Below are 22,498 nucleotides of genomic sequence, written 5' to 3'. Positions count from 1 at the left end.
GTATAGGCCTACGGTTGGCTATTTTCCTGGCTTGAAGGTAAACAATTGGGATGAAATAGGTCCACTGTGGCTAGATTTCAGAGAGACTAGCCTAGGCTACTTCGTGTGTGTTAGAGAACAACTACCTTAGGACAAAGCCCAGTGTTACTACTTAACCCTAACCCGGAATGACACACAACACATTTAGACATCTAGCCATTCTTCATTGTTTTGTTTTCCCTATAGATGATGAAATGTCTTTTTTTTTTTTTTTTAAACAACAATTTAAGGGAGCATTTTTGAACATATTTAACTGACTTGTGAAAGTGGACTACAATCACATGCATTAATTGTTACTCCAGAACAGTTTGTGTAATCTATTCTTGGTTATAAAGTACCATAATACTAAGCTCCCTGACCGGGATAATAGAAAATAACCATTTCATTTCATCTCATCGTCACTGCTATTTTTATATAATGATAATGGAAATCAAATTTGTACTCTGAGGTATTTTAAGTAGGCTATGACCGATAGAGGGGCCAAAGGTAAACTATTCAATAATGTCTTTTCTTTGCATAACAGTAACAACTGAACATATTCCAAAGATAATATTATCTTTATAGTAAATCCAGTTCTTATATGTAGGCCTACTAGTCAATATTCATTGAAATGTACTATGTGAGTTATCACCCCATCACCCCCCTTATAAATGTATGTCTATCTTGATATTGCTTAACACAACAATAACCTTGTCTCATATCCATGATATTCATATCCAGACACGTGCACACATACACACACACACACCTCTATATACTGTTCAGAGGTCAAGATACTCATGTAATCACCTAGTGTGCAGTGCTGCCAAAACTATGAATGCGGTACTCATCACCACACAGGAAATGTTGGCCATGTGGTGAAGTGTGTATGCTTAGAACAAGCAATGGCACTCTTTTACAGATAGAAATGTAATATCCACACACACACACACACACACACACACACACACACACACACACACACACAAATGTAGCCATAGTCGAGGCATATGAATCTTCTACAAGGTTTTTTTTTTTCAATAAAGTTGTACAAAATAATACATTTTACAGTCTGTACAAGAATAATAGTCCAGCAGTAAAATAAAGAGACAGGAGAAGAGAATGATGATGGAAGAAGGCTGATGAGAGTGAGAGAACATATTAGTGTCCAAGTTATCATAGTCATTTCTGTCATTTTTAAAACATTGTTACTCTTAAAGTCTCTGATCAACCAAGACTGTATTGGTGCAGGAAAAACAAAGCATTTGGAAAGAGGGGGGGGGGGGTGATGAATAAGAACGTAAAGGGTAGAGGTTTGGGAAGGGGGTGGGACAAGGAGGGAGTGGGGGGAGGGGGGATGACAGGAGGAGCGGGAGGTCAAAAGTATCAATGGCACAGCAGTCCACAGACAGATGACCCTGTGAGGGGAGTTCTTTTAGCTGTTGCAGACTGGTCTCTTTCCTCGTAATGCAGTTTCTCTCTAGACCTTCTTCTTGACAGCTTTTCACATCTCTGGTTCCCTAAAGTCTTTTTGCCTTGGGAATCCCTCCATCTTCTCTCCCCCCTCCCCCCCATTCCAATCAGTCGCTGACCACTTCAAAAGCAGCTAAATGATCAGGAACAACCGCCCTTCAGTGTAAGATGACATGTGTTTATACTTACCAGTCTGGAAAGACATTGTGTGCACCTTCAAGTGAGGATGGTGTGTATCAGGAAGTGTGCATATGACACTAGGGTATGATTGCTAAAAAGGCATATGTGCTTGAATATGTGTGTATGCGTGTGTGTGTTTTTGTCTGTGTCTGTGTGTAAGTGTTAGGGTGTGGGGGTCAGCAGTGGGAAACGAGGGGACAGTCACAGTTTCCACCCCCCCACCCCCACCCCGTCGTGAGAGCTTTTTCACAGTCACTCCTCTTTTCTTCCTCCAATCCCGTCAGCTCTCACTCGGTGAAGTCCACCTTCCCTCCCTCTTAACAGCGACAGCTCATGCTGATGGAGTTCCCCCCCCCCCCTCTCTCCTGCTCCAATCCCAACAGCTCGTATATCTATCTGAGTTCATCGCTCTCCTTCAATCACAAGAGTTCGTACTGGCGGAGATGCATCCTCTGGATGATATCCCGGCAGTCATTGAAGACGCGGCGGATATTCTCAGTGTCCACGGCACAGGTGAAGTGAGGGTAGCAGTAGTGGCGGCCATCTCCGCTGGCTGTGCTGATCCGCTGCGGGGACGACGTTGGGGGAGAAATTCATTACTTCCAGGATTTTTTTTTCCCATCAGGTTTTCATCAAACTTCAAAACCTCAAAACCTACTCTACAAAACCACAAAAAGCCCTTTTCACTGTCATACTTCGCTGGAATCACATCTTGAAGAGTTTGTGGGTCTGTTGGACTTACCAGAAACTCGTCTCTGATGAAATACTTAGCTCTGGTGACCCGTGGATGTTCGCCCGACTCTGGGGTTGCTGTACACACAGGTGAGTAAGTGTTTTTCGTAATTGTACTGGCAAATACTTTACTGCACTAGTGTTTACTAGACATGTACACATATAATACTGGTGTGTCAGACTGGATGCAAAGATGATGTACAGTATGTGTGTGAGTGGAATATTTTGATATTTCAGGAATCTCACCGTCATCTGGGGTGGTGTAGCGTGCAAACTCAGGGAAGTACTCCTCAATTTTAGACTTCCCTGCCAGAACCTTCTCAGCCAGTAGATCTTGTTTGTTGAGAAACAGGATGACCGAGATTGTCCGCAACCATCTGGGAAGATTCAGGGAGAAAACAAAGCCTGCTTAAGCCATGTCGGATGTTTGGTTTGTGTATAATTTATAATTGTGGTAATTTAGATACTTGTGATGCTTCACAGATTTTGTCTAAAACAAGAAAGAATTGAGCAAATACACTGAATACAATCAAATCATTGGGATACAAGTCTGATGGAACAGGAACTGCACAATTTATTCTAAAGGTCAAATATGCTGAATATCTTTCTCAGTCTGGATAAACAGCAAAAGAGTAGAACATTAGAGTCTGTATTTAACATGTGTGAGTGTAGACCGTCACCTATTGTTCCAGATGTTTTTAAAGAGATTCAATGCTTCCTGTAAGCGGTTGGTATGATTGTCCTCTCTGACCACCATATTGTAACTGCTACTGGCCACCACAAAGATGATCGCTGTTACATCTGTTAGCAGAAGAGAGATTGAGATTGAGTAAATGAGAGAGAGAGATAGGATAGATAGATAGATAGATAGATAGATAGATAGATAGATAGATAGAGTACAATAACAAGCATCATTCACATCACATCAATGTGACATCACACAGGTTAAAGAGCTTTTACCGTTGAAGCACTGGATCCATTTTCTTCGCTCGTCTCTCTGTCCTCCAACATCAAACATACTAAAAAGAAAACAAATGTCAGGTTGAAGATTTCCGATTTTAAAACCACTTCAGATCCACTCATCCACTCACTGAATTCGCCCCCTACAATTAGTTTGGAAGTTCAGTACAATACTGTTCATGTTCATTAATGAAATAGAATGCATATAAGACTGGTTAACAAACCATGTTGAACAACTAGCTGGGCCTTGTTTTCAAACATTATGATTGCTGTTGACAAAGGCCAATCTATGCAATCATGACGTGTGACCTCAGGAACTACGAATATGATCCCAACCCATCTCCATCTAATTAGGACAGTCTAATCTTGAACTCAAACCCAGGGCTGTACAGTCCTCTATTTAAAATTAGCTGAGGAGTGCTGAATACTTACTGGAAATTGACTTTGTCCACTTGGAATCTTGTCTCGAAGATCCCAGAGGTTAGAACTCTGCATCTGAGCAAGTCCTGAGAATGAGGAAGACACATATAGAAACCATTTAAAAAGGGTGATTGAGGCTATTGAATGTTTATGGTTTATGGTTCTTGCAGACTTTTTTGTCCAAAGCAACATACAGTATTAACAATAAACATAATCATTAAAAAAGTTTACATATATCGGTAAAAAATAATATTGATAATCGTAACATAACAAATAATTCTAATGGGATAATAACGATAACCATAATAACAATACAAAATTGACACCATGACTGTATTAATAGATGAGTCTTTAAAGTCACTTTTTGAAAATGTTAAAACTATCAAACCATTTACTGTAAATAAATTAAAATAGATACATTCAGTGTATAAAATAGCTAATATTGGTATATATGGTCATGAGGCCATATTAAGAGAGGTATTCAGCCAGAATAAATACATGTTTCATCACACAATCACAGAACAGAGCAGCACAATCAAACTGGCCATTTTGACACACACTCACCTGATCAGAGGGCGTGTAGTCACTCTGCTTCACAATGTCTATCTTGTCTAAAAAGCTGCAGAGAGGAGAAAGATAGTCCGATTGGTTTTATGATCATCTTCCCTTATTTAAAAAATCATTCAAAAATAAACACAATGGGCAATGTCTACACACAACAAGAGGAAACAAAACTAGGAGCTATTACTAATTTAATTATTAAACATGAGCATGCAATTTATTATTTTTGAGAGAAAGGTTCCTTTTCATTGACTTTTTGTAGATGGACACCAGTTAAATGTTGATGGATGCCTATCCAATAAACAATTGTTTGAAAAGAAAATAGGATTTAACCAATATGTTATATGCTATCTAATTTCATAATTCAGATGTTACATGTTTACTTGTAATAGCCATGCTCATGCCACAGATATACAAACACACATGCACAGAGAATCCAGTGACGATGGACACAGTCACAGTCAATATTGTCATAAGACACAAGGCCAAAATGTTACATTTTTTACGAACCAAATTATGTTGAATGAGAAGTATATGATATTGAACAGGGGTAGGGGGCAAAGACTGTGTCTTGTGTCCGAGGGTCAAGTACAAACAGAACTACAAGGAGTACTCACTACTGGGCACAGTCTATGAGCTGGTACTCGTTAGACCTTTCATAGCACGCCTTCACACCTTCATCCTGCCAAAGGCATTTGGCGAGCTCATAGAACTCCTGTGGTGGGGGGTGAGTGAGAGAGGGAGAGACAGAGTGCCGTCACTTATGCTTATGCTAACTGTTGTGTCGGTACGGACCAAAAACAAACATTAATTCAATATTTCAAAATAAGAACACCACATGTGGAGAGTGTGACTAGAAACATCTACCTTCAAATAAGTACAGTAAACAAATACGCTAAATGAACGCTAAATGGGGTCTTGGTGTTTCTGAACTAATTGAACAAATGTCTATGTTTTATTGCCAGAAAACACTGCAAAATACACCACCTCCCTTCAGGGTTCTCCTCAGATATCCAGTATATCAAGTTCACAGTCATGGCTAGGACACATGATTGATTGCATAACTGTTCTGATTGGTTGGGTGCCTCTTTGTGTTGGTATTGACTAAATGTTGTAGAATTGAGGCATTGTTTCCCCCTTATTTGTGTGCTTACACCCAATCACTGACTATACCATTTTTAATAAGACAGAATAATATAGAATTTGAGCCTATTTGAGGTATAGCCCCAGGTATAGCTCTTAAGTGTTGACTCAGAGGAAACTGCCAGGATACAGGGTCTGGCAGACACTGGTGTGTGTGTGTGTGTGTGTGTGTGTGTGTGTGTGAGAGAGAGAGAGAGAGAGAGAGAGAGAGAGAGAGAGAGAGAGAGAAAAGGAAAGAGCGAGTGAAAGAGAGTATGTGTGTGTGTTTCTGTGTGTGTGTCAGCAGACAGTTGTCTCTAAAGTGAGGGCCCAAGAGAAAGGCCAAAAGGGACCACAGCCCTGCTAACGAGTGGAGTCATGGGAGAAACTACCCTGTGGCACTTGCATGCACAGACAAAGCACATGAGGAACATATTTCATGTCACAATGGAACCTTCATCACCACAGCGCAGATCCCAAAAGGAGGAAATTAATACTTCAGTCCACTCAATTGTAACATTTCAATTCCCTCTCTCTCAAGCTCAAGCACACACACACACACACACTCACACCTTGGAATGTCCAATTCCCACTCAATTTGGAAGCTATACTTACAGCAGGAAAATCAAAGTCTTTCTGATTTGCTAGGTTAAGGACATAATCCATTCTCCATTGGTTGGCAGGACAGGCCAGCTGAAGAGGCGGAGCCAGGGTTCCCATGGCTGTTACTATAGTCTGAATAACAAAAGAACAATTTATCTCTTTTCTCTCTTCTCATCATTTATCTCTCTCTCTCTCTCTCTCACACACACACACACACACGCGCGCACACACACACACACACACACATACACACATATATAAAAACATATATCAAACAATGCCCTAGATTAACATACATTGTTACTTCCCTTAAACTGAAAATTTTCCATTTAACACAAGATCACACCAGAGCAACTAAGAGTCAACATAAGCTAAGAGTTCAGGTGACACACAGTGTTTCAAACATCAACATCATCCGACCAATGTGTTCAAAACACCAAAATAAGAATGAATACAACTCCAGGGGCAAACCACCTATTAGCTCTTTTGTTTGCAGTCCTTTTTTCCTATGATGAATTTTGTATACAGTTCAGTCCCATCATGACCAATTACGTAAGAAAGTAACTACATCTATATAGGGATATTTTTCTCACTGCAATGAAATTAAGCTTAGAATTTGGTTCAAACCTTTTTTCATACTTGCTTTAGAGGCTGTTGACTGATTAAAAAGTTATGATGTGTTGTAAAACATAGACCATGTGACTGCCTGACATGAGCTGAACATAAATGTGAGTCGCACAAGCTGAAACATAAATGGTTAAAGCAAATCGGCATTATGTAAACATTCGGGTACAGGAAGACGGAGCCATACTCAAGTCATATTTGACTGAGAGGCAACAAATTGTTGCTTTTTGCAATTTGCTTAAAAAAGGAAAATGAATGATGTGCAGCACATGTGCGACTTATGTGCATCTATGTTCGACTCACATCCGGCAGCGACAGACCAACTAGCCCTCTGTGTACTGAAAAGCATCAGCACAGCAACTAAATCCAATTAGGATATGTCACACATATAAAGTTGACAATCTCACATTCAACATATTTGAGATTCCAGTGAACATCAACAGCCTGTGTAAAATACAGAGAGTATATTTCAATATGCAGCTCCCTTACTTCTATCGCCTCCTTAATGTTGTTCTTGATGTCCTGAATTTTCTGTTTTTTCTCCCTATGAAAAAGCAAGCAACCAACATCACTTATAGCAGACAAAACAAGCAGATACCAATTCAAGTGCTTTTGTAATGCTCAAAGGACATTTAGAATGCATAACTGACAAATGCATTTTAGCCCTAAAGACGAACTTTCTCGTCTTTCTTTCTTGTAATATGGAGAGTTCTTAAAGGCTGTGTTGCAGGGTTCATTTTCCAAGGAGTTTGCGCAATTAACTTGTTGGTAATACACATTTAAACTGTTATTCATTGTATCTGATGATGTTGGGTATCACAAAACGGAATATGATGTGAAAAGGTACTATTTTACAGAGGTTTGAAATGATTCTCCTTTCCCCCACAATGCATTGCATTACGTCACCTTGGGGAGAACGCCGCGCTAGGCCGATATCCAAAGACCCTTGAGAGTGTCAGGAGAGAGGAGTGGAGAGGAGTGTTCAACAGTAGAAAGCGCGGATTATAGATACATAGATATATATATCCTAGATAGGTATATAGACAGATAGATAGATCATGTCACATCTGCTGGACGAGGGGTGAGCTCCTGGACCAAACTGCACTCACTTCACTTTACAGCAGCCCTCCACCATAGTTTCCAAGGAAGGGGCCCGCCCGCTCCCATCACTGAAGTACCTGCCAAACACAGCGATACAGATACACTTACTACTCTCTCGCTGTCTAGGTAAGCGGTGTCCTGGCGGTGTCAATGACAGTCAATCACACGAGGAGTAGTTATCGAAAAAATAATCATGCTGAAGACATGACCAGCCTACTCGGCCGCGGCGACGCTTGCAACCGGGGTGTGTGGTGGGGTTCACAGGTGGGACTGGCAAGTTAGCCCTGTTACATATCTAGCATAATGTCTTATATTTCTAGATCTTCTGACTAAGTTTACCAGTACTTATTTGAACTAACGACATTATCACTGTCACTAGATATAACGAAAACGTTGTCTTTCACTCTGTGCTATTCACTGACAGTAAAAAAAAAAGGTGTGTCGTATCTAGTATAGCCTAGTATGCACCGATGCCTAGTATGATCTCACCAGGGCACTTAAACTCTCCACTCATATCCTCTGACCATGCTTTGACAGCCATCAGTTCTCGGCAATTCATCATTCGCCAACTCACGTCTAACAGGTTCGAAATAGTCTTCATAACAGCAATTCCAATCAATATTAAAACAGCTTAATACTATTCTTCCAAGTTTAAACCAACTTTATAGGCGTTGAAATGCTAATCGCAATTAGCATGCCATTACATGATAGTATAATGTTACGTATAACAACGATTTATATTGGAGTGTGTCCAAATGAACCATGCATAGTCTCCACGTCTCCCCAAGGTTACGTATTAACAGAATTGCGTTAAAAAAACAAACAACCAACCAAACAAAAAAAACCTACAGAAACTGGCCTTTAACACCATTTGGAGATTTTTTTTATTTTTTTTAAATGATATACATATCTCGAGTGCTTTATGTACCCATTAATCAACAGTGGTGGTTAACCTGCAACACAGCCTTTAAGCTATATTGAGTGATTTAGTGGCTCTTGAGCAACACTGCTAGGTTGGAAAAGTAACAGAACTGCCAACAAATGGAACTGGGCAAAATGTAATGAAGAGTAAGATGTTACTTTATCATAATGTTATCAAGGTAAAAATCAACAAAATTATCTGCACATTGTATTAGAAGCTTCCAAAAACTTCCATTCATATGACTATGAATTAAAGTTTCTGGGAGCTTTTAATACAGTGTGTGGATCCTTCTTTTGATTTATGAATATACTTGCTTTATCAAAATGTTATGAACCATATTGTAAAAACAAAAACTTTGGTAGGAATGTTTATAGTTTTTCTTTTTGTTTTAAAGCCTGAACCCAAGCCATGTCACTAGGCTCTTGTAGCATAATTCAGACTCCAAACAGCTTTATGTAGTTGTTAACTAGTGAGAGTGGCATGTGGTTTAAATAGCACAGATGTCCCCCTTGACCAAACTTAGGGAAGGGTAGGATACAATAGGTGTCTCTCGAACACTCTCCTCGATCCTCGATGCTCGGTCCTCGAGGGGCGTTCCCACTGATCTATAACGAACACTGGATAGACTATCCCATTGTTGTCGCCCCATCATTCTTTATCTAGATCAGTGAGGACAAGGATCGAGGAAGGAAGGAAGGGTGTATAAAACACCAAATGAGAGGCACCCTATATGTCTGAGTGACAATATGAAAATGACAATGACATGACAATCAGAAAACGGTGTGTACTGTATGTGCGTGCACACATCCGGGTCTGGAGAACTTCTGGAGTGGAGAACTGACGAGTTCAGTTCTCTGATGCAACTCACGGATTCCTTTTTTATCAGATTGTGTGTAGATACATAAGTTGAAACCTGAGCAGAAAGGTGCATCAAAAGTCTCCACTGAAGAGAAAGATGATGTAGTTTGTTTTCCTTCCAAGCTCCAAAGGAGCCTGACGTACCAGCTGGCTCTGTTTAACCTGACACAGCTAAAGCTTAAGTTTTGTGAGCTCAGTTTTCACCACATTACGTTATGGCATGACCAGTACAGAGGAAGAGTAGGCTGTGTAGTCCCTGTGTCATCATGTCTATATGTACAATACCTGTATGTATGTATGTGCATCAATGAATAATGTGTTGTGAAGTATTAATTAAGGGTAGTACTAGTGTGATTTAACTAGCGTGTGCTCACTAATATTAAATCAAGTTTGTCTGGTCCTCCATACAATGACACTGAATCCACAGACAAGTCAGTTCCAAAGGCTTTCCCCAAACACATAAGCTTATGTACATGGAAGCACAACAGAAGTACTGAGAACACTGCGATCATAATACCAAGCCGTCAGGTTCATAAGAGGGCAAACTCCTACAATCTCACTTCACTCAGGACCATGTTGTCCTATTTTGAAACAGACTTGTACAGTAATGTTACAACCCACCAACTCAAATCCTCTCCAAGTGTGCTGGTCATTCCATGTCAAATCAAATAAGGATGTTGCTGCGCCATCTCAGATTTTGTTGAAACCATGTATATTTTATGTATGGGTCCCAATGCCGATGCCTGTAAAATATTTCTGTCCAAATCCTGTTCTCATTTTTTTTCTTGTTTTCATATTGGTTTGGAAATATCTAAAAAGTATTATTCATTGCCAGCCCAAACTTTATACGATGGAAGAAAAGCAACTTCTCATCCGACTTTTATTCTATGAAAATTACCAATAAATGCAACCACACCTCATTTTATCGTTAATGTTTTCATGCTCATACACTGTAAAAAATCTAACAAAAAGTATTGTATTTGCAGACAAAATACAATTGTGCCACATGAGTACAAAAACAGTTTATAAGATCCTTCACTCTCTTTACACTTTATTCCAAATCTAGAGCCCTATATCAAACAAAAGGACATGCAGTACAAGTGTTTAATGGTCCAGTCATACCGAGAACATGTTTATCTTAATTATTTAATTTGTATTGTTATTTATTTGTATGTCGCTTTGGACAAAGGCGTCTGCTAAATAACCATAACCATAACCATAACCATAACCATAACCATCTTTCGTCCTATAATGTTTGGGCAGGCTAGGAATAACACTTTTTAGTCTAAAAACAAAATATGAATACACAACCATTCAACAAAAATATTTCACATCACTTAGTTTTTGGACCTAAACATTATGTAAACATACTTTGAGCAAAATCTGAAACAGTGCAGCAACCGTTTTCCTGGATTCTGTCTGCTTTGACATGGAATAACCATGCTAGAATATGCAACATCCATTTTGTACCGTACACCCAAAATTGACAGGGGAATTCTTAAATTGGCTTTAAGCAGCACAGGTGACCAATTAACCCATATTATGCTTAAAACATACAGTAGGTGTGACTCAAACTGGAGACATTGACACCCAACATGTTACCCATGTACCCAAGTGCATCACATGTTTACGTGACCCATGCTGTGAGAAGCCTCACACAGAAATCACACCTGCAACTTCAAGCATGGGACAAAGGCCTACTAGTAAAGGCTAAAACCACAAACTGCTGACCTCTTCAGGCTTCGATCTTTGATACGTGTGACTGACTGACCCTTTACACAGCTTTGATATCCCCTGGATTTGTTGTTGTGATTAAAAACGCTAAATAACTACTAAATATGTTCATCAACACTCCTTCATTTTCATGGTTCCAACATGAACCATGATCTCCAACTAAATCACTATTATGTTATTTAGCAAGCTGACCGTTCACACCGGCCGTCAAATTAAGAAAACAAAGTTGTGTGACTACAAAAGTAACAAAATGTGTAAAAATCCTTTGATAAATGAATAGGAAATTCAAAGGTAATTCCAACATCAACCAAAACAGTACCGTAATGCGGGCAATGCAAACACATCAACTGGGGGCACCCGCGACTACATGGACAAGAGGTAAACAGGGAACTGCAGCAGTCAGAGAAAGGAAATTTAAATGGAACTTCAATAATTCAGACAAAATATATATACAAAATCTGAAGTGAGAAAGCAGCACTGGCCTAGATCAAGTTATCTCTGTGAAAAGTTCCATAGACATGACAAACCACTTATTCTATGTTTGTACGAGAATGGTCAAGATCTCGATTCATTTGACAGCAGCAGAAGTCTTGCAGTGTTTTCAACAAGCAGATGCAAAATTATCGTCACACACAGCTACTCATAACATAAATTAAACAGTGAGAGAATAGTGTCATTTCTTTTCAATCTAAACTGTTTGGGTCATATGCACCATAGTCATTTACAGCAGACCATAAATCTACTCAAAACATTGTTATAAGAGCAGCAAATTGCTAAGCAGTAATGAATGTAACCGCATATTGAGATATCCTGAATTGTTGAAAGCCAACATTATTGTTGAATTGTCGATATAATTCTGAAAATGCTTTAAAAACACGGAAAAGTGTATGATGAAACTATGTGCAGTAATCATTACGTCACATACAGCCTTTCGATTAGCTTACACCGTGACTGTGTGACCAAGTCAAGAGTTTTACATTTTTGTGCTGAAAAGAAAAAGAAAATCTCAGTAGTATTCTTTGAGGTTAAGTCATTGCAACCCAGTGAGCATAGACTTCAGGTTAATTTCAAAACTATTGGACCAACCTTTCTAACCAATCAGCAATGGCTACTATTGGATTCCTACACTTCCTACTTTTCCACTGATGCCATCGATAAAAAGCATCAGATGGCAAGTTTCATGTAGGACAAGTGACATAATCGCAGCTGTCTGTATGGTCATACCAATTTTAAAACGCTTTGTTTATATTCCCGTATTAAACGTTGGGATCACTTACTCTGCATTGAAGCCATTGACATGAAGGATTCGCATCTGCTTTACAATGGTGCTCTTCCCAGACTCGCCAGCACCTGTGAGAGAGAAAGAGAGAGCGAGAGGGTTCATTAAATGATAAAGTGTGGAATCCTATCAAAAGATCTGTCTTCACCATCTCCAATGATCAACTGAGCACATACAGTTCCAGAATATATTGTAATAGCCAGACAATGGGAATGCAAGCCAAACTTAACCATAAGCTGAAGACATTGTTGACCACAAGTCTGCCTCAAATCTTAAACCATTTATTCAAGTAATTGAACCACTTCAAGAAACATGCAATCATTGTCAATCTACAGAGCAACCTAGAAAGACAACCTCCCAAGTTAATTTCTCCCCCACATGTTTCTGTGCTATAAATAGTCAGTAGACAAAAGCCAGAAAGTCAAATAGAATATTATATATATTTCTATAACATATAATGCATGTTGTTCATGGACTTCCCATGACGATGGCAAATTCATTAATGACAACTGAATTTGTTTGTTTCAAGTTGTCCTGACACTCCTATGTTATTGTATGTATGTAAACACAGGTCCTTCCCCTCATAAATTCTGTCGAACTATAATCATATCTTAAATGTGTGACTCCAAGTTTGAAAGATGCATTCCAAAGGGCTGTTACACTGGTTTGCCAGTGCTCAGACTTCCAGGCAACTAAGAAGGGCATTGGCACACCCTAAAATGATGAAAAAGCTTTGTCGTAACTTAAATCAGTTCATTTTGAGGATACTGTGCCGACACCTGTGCTGAGGTGAGCCCTCTACCTCTGAATTACTGGAGGAATGCCAGCTATACCAAAGGGTTGACCTTAACTTTCCTGTTTGACATCTTCAAGAAATTTGTGGGACATATAAGCCTACATTCCAGAGTGACAAAGTAGGCTAGCACAATCCCAGTGTCTAAAGATCTTTCAGTGTCTGAGTACAGCCCATAGACATTCAGGATGAAGTAGTCTGCAATTGGTTTCTTTTTAATGGGGTCAGATATCAAGGTTATAAAAAGGCCTCGTTTGTAGATTAATTGTTTGTAGAATAGAGCACATCTAGTTGGTAGACATCTCAAAGTTAAGTCCAAAACTTTCTCTCTTCAGATTTCAGTGACCGTGGGACATCAAAACAGGGAGAAATTAGAGGAAATACCATGCACAAGCATAAAGTCTGTCGGCAGACATATTTGTTATGGTTAAATACGACTTCACTTCTGCTTTCCATTTGAACCGTCACTTCCTCTAGGACAAAAATTACCGGTGGCATAGCAAAAAAAAAACCACATTTCCATCGAATCAGCCTAACAATTGTATTGTACCTGGCCAACAAATCTACATGTAGAGAAATCTATCGATGGGAAATAGTTTCTTCCTTGTGACTATCACAGAAAGATCATTCTATCTGAACAACTCCTACAAACATGTCATAGGCTAGCTAAGACACCGAAGCCATGAGAACACACCCACGCCTCGAAAGACATGACACGCACATTCAGGATTCGATATTATCGCCGGATGACAAAATAAGTTTAGGGGGAGTAAACACTGGCGACAGTGTTCCTCATGAACAGTAGAATTCTTTTTGCAACAATGTTGCCTGTTTCAAGTATAAACGTTACAATGTGACAGTAGCCCATAGGCTACTTAACCTTATTAAATGAAACCATAGGCCTGTGCTGCCGACAAACTTGCGTATTTTGGCAGACACCGCATAGCCAGAACAGAGCTCATGAGATAGGCTGCTTGATGTCTAGCCTGCAAACAGCTGAAGTTTAGAGAACCAACCTCAAAACTTACCCAAAAGTAGAAGCCGATGTGTTGCTCTGTATAGCTGTTTGTCTTTCTGTAATTGTTTTTCAATCCTTTTGCTAGCTTCTTTTTGTTGCCTAGCTTCATTTTGTTGGTCATCTGTCTTACTATTCCCCAAACAGCCCATCTTCCCACACGAAAAGCGTCCAGGGGAGGGGAATGTTAAAAATAAATAATTAATCACCCTTTACTATCTCTCTTGTTTGACCCACTAAATAGTCGAATACATTTGTGACATTTAAACAGTTTGTAAAAATACACCAGTGAAGCATAAAACTATACGGCCTGATTAGATACGTGATTGTGCAGTTTCTATTTTACGTAGTGTACATCCTGCGTCTTTTCAGTAGTGCTGCTGGCCCTGCTAGGAGAGCAGGATAGCCTACTGCTGATGACGACAACAGTGCGGCCCTCAGATGTTCGCTGAATGATCACAGCTTTCTTGATATAAAGCTATAAACCACAGTCAAAACAAGTAGCCGTGACTTCAGCCTTCTTCACTTCAGCGCTGAAATGGGGAAAATGCTTAATTCCACGGATTGGCTAGCAGTAAATGAAGCATATGACTGCAATCCCAACTGGATTTTATTCCTAGTCGAGTATGCTCTTGGTGCAGAAGACCAGTGGGGTTTAATAAAAAGCATTTCAATTCATTAGGCCGTGTTTCTTCGATGTGTCAGCAATCCTCCATGCAGATACGAACAAGCGTAGTGTGTAACAACATTTGCACTCTACGCTACTAAATGAAGGCTATGCGTAGGCTATATTGTTTTCAGCGTATCCATTTTTTCGCTTCATGTCACAGGCTATTCAAATACTTGAGAACACAGTGTAGTCAGAAATACGATTCCGATGGCCCGTTCTGAACAAATTCAGAAATTCCTTCTTATTCCTCGTTTCTGCGATAGCAGTTCCTTGCTGGTTTTCCCCAAGCCTAAGGCCTTCTCTGCCTCTCCTTTTGTTGGTGTAATACGGATCTCCACACACCAATTAGACATCGAATATTCACAAGACAAGTTTCAAACAGAATTCGAATTGTCTACCAATGGCAAAATAATGCGAATCCTTGGATATTTTCTCGTTTCTTGTTGGTATAACCCCGCTGTCAAGCCTTAGCTTTGTAGTCCTTTAGAATGCGAGTGGTGGGTACACACATGTGCATGTACGTTCATGAATATAACGCCGTTTGGGACAACACATTCCACCACGTAAGAGACGTGCTTCTTCGGCGAGTCGAGGTTGAGTCGAGACGCAAAAATATATATTTTTCAGGCTCTTTCCCCGTTTTCTCCAGGAATTAGACATTGAGACTAGCAGCTCTGAAGAGGTGGGGTGGGGCAAATAGATCACACAGAACCCTGGGAACGAACAGGGTCTAATCACATGATTGCACAAAACGTCAGCGTGCTCACATTCTGCGGAGAAGGGGCGCCCTCTTCAAAGAGACGGGAGAAACCAGAATGTTTTGCAGGGGATTTAGAGAAAAGTGCGGGACCATACTACACACTGTTAATGTAAATTATCAGACACGTGTAAAATTTAGAATCAATCTAATGTAATAGACGGGTGAGTCATATTTAGCCTTTTTCTGTTTTGAATAGACGAGAGGCGGATCTTAGGAATTGACATGAACTTGTGCAGATATCAACAGCTGTATACTTCTGAAATAGATTAAAAAAATAAAAAAAAAAGAAGCAGAAATAGATTTAAGTAAGGCCGATGCAATAAAGTAAATAGAGCCCGTAGTAGACAAACATTTTTTACGGCACATAGGCCTACCCCAGACGTCTGCTCTAACATGGTGTTTATTTGCAATTGGCCTGCTATCTGCTATTTTCTGCTTACCACATAGAAGAGCTTTCCCTCCCTCGTAGCCTACTCAGTGCAAAGGCATCGGTGTGCACAATCAAGAGCAACATGTTTGCAATTGTTTGCACAGGCATCACCTATGATGTCAAAGATGAAGCAAAGTGAGATTATGTTACATATATTAAATTAGGATTGAAATACAGACGCTGTTATGTCTGTGTGTTTGTGTGTGTGTACAGAAAGCAATTTTGGATAACAATACGACTGACGTGCCCAACCAACACAGTCTTCGCAAAATGCCCATGTGTAGGGCATATGCTTCTATTGCCAACTTGAGGTAGGTTACTTCCTGCCTTTTGACAATATTTCACGTTGGCGTACACTAGAGGGCGCCACCATATAGAGCTACAGAGTTACATAAAATTAACCTTTACTACTTTTCTGCTGATAACTTGGCTATACTTGGTGTAGGCTATAATTATTTTCCAATGAAGAATGTCAATACTACATATTATCAAATTGAATGCTGACTTATTGACTCGAAATGTACCTATTTCATAACCTCACCTTAACATCCTTCATTTAAAATTCTGTGTTTTCATGCTGTGCTTTTTCAGTAGCATATATAGCCTAAACCTATTTCCTGGGACAGATTTTATTCACCATGGAGGTACAAAGACTAGAATCTTTCTACTATCTTATACCAAGTCATGCAATATTATGCATTTTGCTGTAACTGCTGGGGCCTGATATGCCCAAGTTTCATAACAGCCAGCTATTTATTGATGATCAGCTGGGTTCCTTTAACAAAAGACTCTGTTTTCTTCTCACTGTTTCACTTGGTCTCCCAAGGGCTCTGTCGAGGGAGTTTGTTGATGTGTGATGCTGTTTTATCAGGGGCTTTGGTTTCAATTAGACGGAATATCTAGAGACATAATGTGCAAACATGCCACATCTTTCCCACATGTGATGATTGCCACTATATCTAGTTTATCTCTCTTGGAGAGGGTTAGGGGAATAACATTCCTCATCAAACAGTGTTGCATGTACAAATTACTACATTGTCAACATATTATTATTATTATTATTATTATTAATAATATAACACATCAGGCAATTTATTTTAATCAAATCATTCTGGTCCGATTCCTCTTATTATATCATGTAAACATTTTCTCCGCTGTGCAGCTGTTTTATAGGCCTACTATACCTTCCTTTGTGTAGTGTATATAGGGTACTCACTCTGTGTGGTTTTCGTTCCTTCCTGAGTAGCCCATGTTACTCACTCTCTCTCTTACTCCTTCTCTCTAAAATGCACCGTCAATGAAATATTAGCTGCAGACTCAGCACTCACATCCGTAATCAATTTAGATCTTCTTGGACCTTCACTGAGCTATTATTTCGTGGATTTCCAGGAGACTGGGTCCCTCATCTTCTTTGATGTGCCTCTCACCAAATGCAGATGGGTTTTTTTTCTGGTAACTCTGCTGGTTTCTTCCACTCAGGTTTGTATGTTTGTCCCCTTTGTATTTGGCACATCACACTTCACATCACAAACATTATTTCTATAGGGTAATTCCACCTCTCAAAAAATAATTCCTCTCTGCATTTAGACAACCAATAGCAATGATGATTGAATGAGTTTACTTAATTAATGAATAATTGAATGAATTAATTAATTTACTTAATCAATTATCTTGATAAATCAGATGAAAATAATAGCAGCTTTAACACAAATTGACACACACACTACAACCACACATACCAATTCATGTAATATCTTAATTTCTTCTCAATCAGGTCACAAATGCATCGGCCTTGGAAATGTTGCTTCCTTCAGAGCGTCTGGCGCTTTGAAAAACACTGTTTCAGATAATGTTGCCTCTTAAGAGAGCTAGCACTATAGATCCCCCTGAAAGAAGAATCGAGAGCTTAGGTAGTTATTTGACAATTTGTTACGCTCACTCACACACTCACCAGTCTCACCCTCATACATCACTCACCTGCATGTGTTCCCCTTCTGTCGATCCTAATTTATATTTCTACTCTACTCTACTTTTGCCTAAAGTCGATCCCTTGTCTCTTGTCTGACTCATTCTCTTCTCTCTCTCCTCTGCCCCCACCACCATCACCTCAGCGGTGTCCCCCCTGAGATAAGACAGATAAGGGCTGCAAGGTTGGCACTCTTGCTGTAATGCTTGGCTAATGGACAATCCCCCATGAATATTAGATATACTTCCTCCAACTGGAAAAATGAAATGCAAGGAACCAAAATTCAAGATGGATCATGTTTCTCTCTACCTGTAGGGTTTTTTTTGGTCTCCTTTTTTGTAAAATGTCTGCAGAATTCAAAACCATTTGAATGAGACTTTTAAATGACCCCAACAGATCTAACTGCATGTTTATTACGCCACGGAAAGCTATTTCAGTTGCCTCCATAATGAGTATTGAATGAAATAAGTTTTTTGTGAAGTATAACCATTTACATTTATAAACTTTTTAAAACTTGTATACACATACATTGACACTTAAACCAGTATACACATACATTGATGCTTAAACCAGTATATGCATTGATGCTTAAACCAATATACACATAAATTGACACTTAAAACAGCATACAAATAAATTGATACTTAAACTAGTATACACATAAGTTGTTTGAGAGCTGCTTCATACCTTAATGTATGCGTTGTTTGATGGAAGGCATATGGACCAGGACATTGTGGATGTGTGCGATTCTCCTTCTCTCTGCCCACCCCCCACCTCTTGGGTTGGGCAGGGCTTGAGAGAGTGTGGGAGTCACCTGCCTCCCTGAGCCTGAGACATCGAGATGAGTTTGTGCATGTGTTCCTGATCAACTGAGCTGCAAGCGAGGATGGCGGGGGACATGGTTGTTGGAGTGCTTTATAATATCCTCTTGCCAGTTCTGCTGATTGCTGGTAAGCTCATTTCAGAATGGTGTTCTCTGCCAGAAACAATTAAAAATATTTAGTGATGCTGCATGCGCTTAGGGCAGCGGTATCGTATGATTATGATCAGTACAACAATGGCGCGTAGAGAAAATGGTTTCTTATCACATTGTATAACAATAATTCAATGCCTTTTGGTCTGGGTAAATTCATTAACTGAAGGTTTTTTTGTTGTTGGATTTGTTATTTCATTTGGTTATGGTTATGTTATTTAGCATACACTTTTATCCAGTAACACTGGATGAAAGTAACAGTGCAGAATCAAATTGGACGCTGATGATATGTAAGTCTATCATGGGGGCTTACATCTGATAACGGTTTCAGTTTTTGTTCCATGTAATCTCTGCAGTTTTATTCTGCCCCTTTTTCATACTTTCTGAGTTTATCCTTTTTTCAAGTGACATTGAAGTTACCAGCACCAGCCTCCTTTTCAGTTTTGAATTTTAGTGTGCGTAGTAGTAGAGACCTCATAGAGTACACTTTTAGTGTATTTCTCAGAGTTAGTTTCTCATAAAGTGTATCCCTCTGTAGCTATATCTTTCAGGTACAATGGCCTTTCTGTGATCTATCTGCTCTTCCTCCTGACACTGCCACTGCTGCCCAATCCCAGTCAATGCAGCATGAGGGGTGAGTTGACATTGTCTTGCAGCTACACTTCTCCGCATTTGAGTTTTTCCTTGGGAGTCATCTGACAAGTATTGTGTTTGATGAGGTCTAAGACCAAGTGCTCTTAATCACTTGCTATTGATGTTGATAACTAGGATTATTTTAAGGCAGGTGTGTGTGTGTGCGTGTGTGTGTGCGTGTGTGTGTGTGTGTGTGTGTGTGTGTGCGTGCGCGCGTGCGTGCGTGCGTGTGTGTGTGTGTGTGTGTGTGTGTTTGAATAAATAGTGTTGGTTTTGTAATGTCCTTGCTTTCACTCCTTGTTCTTTATATACCTGATTTGTATAGAAGTAAGTGTGGAAAATATAGTGTTGGTCACAATGATGACTAATGTACTATCATTTTAGATGTCATCTCCTTTTGAATTTATTTATCACTTACCTTTGGCTTCCCCAGAGACGTTTGAGATAGCTTTGTGACCACATTATTTAGCTTTTGACCAGCAGGGGGAGGCTAATTGAGGCTAATTGGCCTGCTCTTGGTATGACCCCTCTCACCTTTGTTACCTTATGCAACTTCATCACAAATTCTAAAGTCGTTGTTTGTTTAGCTATCCTAGCTGGTGCATTGGACTGTCTTTATCAATGTGCACTCAATCTCATTCAACAAAGTGACATTATACAGATTGTTGTGCAGAATGTGTAGTTATGTTGAGGGAACCACCCGTGAGCCTACTTGCATTTTGCGTTCATGGGCTACATAATAGCTCAGAATTGGCATTCACCAATTCAGAGAATTTACAAATGCTTGTATAACATGTGTAGTCACCATGCCAGATACCCTCTCCAGAAGTTAAGATTATAGGTCCTGTTTTGTATGGGTTTGTTGCGCATGTTTGTTTGTGAGCTTATGAATACTGAAGCTTGTCATCTGTTCATCTATTCATGTCATCTCATTGACGTGTTTCTGTAAAAAAATTCTTCAGGGGATCCCAGAAATATGCGCAAAATTCAGGAACTTTTGTTGATGCAAGTAAAAAATGTGTAAAGATTTGTCTGGAGCGAAATTCTAAGGAATGCAGACAAGTGACTATTTACGGACACAAATGTAATTAGAAATGCTGACGATTGACAAACAGATTTTTTTATTAGGCCCCATGTCTCCATATAAATGAATAAGAGTATATTTAATGTTTAGTTATCTCAACTCTGCCCTGAACTGCGTCCCAATCAATACATGCCATTAAATGAAAGAAGTCACTACTGCCTCTCCCACTGAGCTGCGTAAAGTGATGGGCCCGTATGGTCTCATCAATTATGTATTACAGAGTAATTATAGTGAGGAATTAAGAGTGGTGGTGTCAGCGTTGTCTATACTCCTGACCGATTGTTGCTTCCCAGAAAGCTGTATGGATTCACATGTTTATCTCTCTGCTGCCTCTTCCCTCTCTCTCTCTCTGTCTCTCTCTCTCTTTCGCTCTCTCTCTTCCTCTACCATCCACCTCCGGCTCCCCCATTTCTCTCCCACTCCCGTGTGCCTGTGCTGAGCTCATCTCTGGTGTGAGAGGGGTGTAGAGCTGATTAAAGGGGTTTAATCGGGATGCCCTTAGCCGTTTGCTGTTCGCAAGGGATGGGCAGAGAAATGACATAAAGCTTTTAGTAAAAAAATCCGGGTTATCGGAAACACATTTGCTGCCTCAGCTAATGCTGTGTGCATGACTCCAATTGGTTTTTCTGCTAAACAAACAGAAAACAAACGCGGCTACTTCCGCTGCCTTGTCCTGCGCTTCATGCCACATCAATGAGCTCATTTTTTTTACACTCACACATTTTCCCTCGTCACCTTGGAAAGCTGGAGAAACAGACATTAGTCGAGTGTAAATGAATCGACCTGTACGTCTAAATTCAATTTTGTGTTGACTGTTTTTTCCCCCCCTCAACCGACAGCTTGAGAATGAATGTAACACCATGCAGCTGAGCTGAGCTCTTGCAGCATTGGATTGCCTTTCTCGGTAGATTCCTCCGCGTGTTGTGGGAAAAGACATGACAAAAAATCCAATCAAAAGCTCCCATGATTCTACAGCTATTCAGCCCTTTGAGTGATGGCTCCAGTCAGCAGTGTTAGAGCTCCAAAGTATCAGTTCAGTTCCATAGAGTGATACCATCTTTGCCATTAATGCCCTCCTACCCACTGATCTATAAAGAATACCTGGATAGACTATCTCATTGTTGCTGACCCATCAACAATGAAGCCAATGGAACTGTCCCGAGTGGTCCCATAATGGCGGCGATGTGTTCCAATTCCATTGTTGCAGAACGGCAACATTCTTTTACTGTCTTTTACTGTCTATGCATTCCTATGGCAAAGTGGTCCCATAATGGCCGCCCCCATGTAGGCTTCAGAATTTTGACGTAGATGCTCTATCCAGGTATTCTTTATAGATCAGTGCTCCTACCATACATCATCACTTTACCGTTACTACGGCACTGCAAAGAAGGGGGGAAAAAAGCATCCATTAAACTTAACAGCTCAATTAACAGCAGCGGCACTGGCGGTCAGTTTACGATAGAGAGCAAGCAGGCACTGGTGGAGAATGCATGCCCATCTGTTTCTGTTGTAACATTTGTTTTTCTTCTGTCTGTCTGCCTGCCTGCCTGTCTGTCTGTCTGTCTGTCTGTCTGTCTGTCTGACTGA

The 22,498-nt window shown here is 39.9% G+C and overlaps 2 protein-coding genes across 3 annotated transcripts in view; one reads left to right on the top strand and one right to left on the bottom strand.

Moving 5' to 3' along the window:
- Positions 1 to 1,029: 1,029 nt before the first annotated feature.
- On the bottom strand, positions 1,030 to 15,771 carry LOC134076387 (guanine nucleotide-binding protein G(s) subunit alpha-like). 2 transcript variants are annotated; one of them, XM_062531416.1, is made up of 14 exons: positions 14,409 to 15,771; positions 12,586 to 12,658; positions 7,803 to 7,871; positions 7,600 to 7,638; positions 7,183 to 7,237; positions 6,082 to 6,201; positions 4,962 to 5,059; positions 4,348 to 4,402; positions 3,796 to 3,869; positions 3,364 to 3,422; positions 3,084 to 3,204; positions 2,650 to 2,780; positions 2,414 to 2,481; positions 1,030 to 2,237 (listed from the first exon to the last, which is right to left on the bottom strand). In XM_062531416.1, the coding sequence occupies exons 1-14, from the start codon at positions 14,545 to 14,547 to the stop codon at positions 2,091 to 2,093; spliced, it is 1,248 nt and encodes a 415-aa protein (XP_062387400.1). In that variant the 5' UTR covers positions 14,548 to 15,771; the 3' UTR covers positions 1,030 to 2,090. The 2 variants fall into 2 exon arrangements, with proteins under 2 accessions (XP_062387400.1, XP_062387401.1); XM_062531417.1 differs by lacking the exons at positions 7,600 to 7,638; positions 7,803 to 7,871.
- A 3,198-nt stretch (positions 15,772 to 18,969) lies between these two features.
- Positions 18,970 to 22,498, top strand: part of si:dkey-11f4.7 (piezo-type mechanosensitive ion channel component 2) — a 41,167-nt gene continuing 37,638 nt past the window's right edge. The window contains exons 1-2 of the mRNA XM_062533341.1: positions 18,970 to 19,171; positions 19,733 to 19,828. Of these exons, the coding sequence (XP_062389325.1) occupies positions 19,108 to 19,171; positions 19,733 to 19,828 (160 nt within the window). The 5' untranslated portion in view covers positions 18,970 to 19,107. The remainder of the gene's footprint in view (positions 19,172 to 19,732; positions 19,829 to 22,498) is intronic.

The sequence above is a fragment of the Sardina pilchardus genome, chromosome 3 (assembly GCF_963854185.1).
Source record: "Sardina pilchardus chromosome 3, fSarPil1.1, whole genome shotgun sequence".
NCBI lineage: Eukaryota > Metazoa > Chordata > Actinopteri > Clupeiformes > Clupeidae > Sardina > Sardina pilchardus.
The sequence above is the reverse complement of the archived record's forward strand: the minus strand, read 5'-3'. Positions and strand labels throughout refer to the sequence as shown.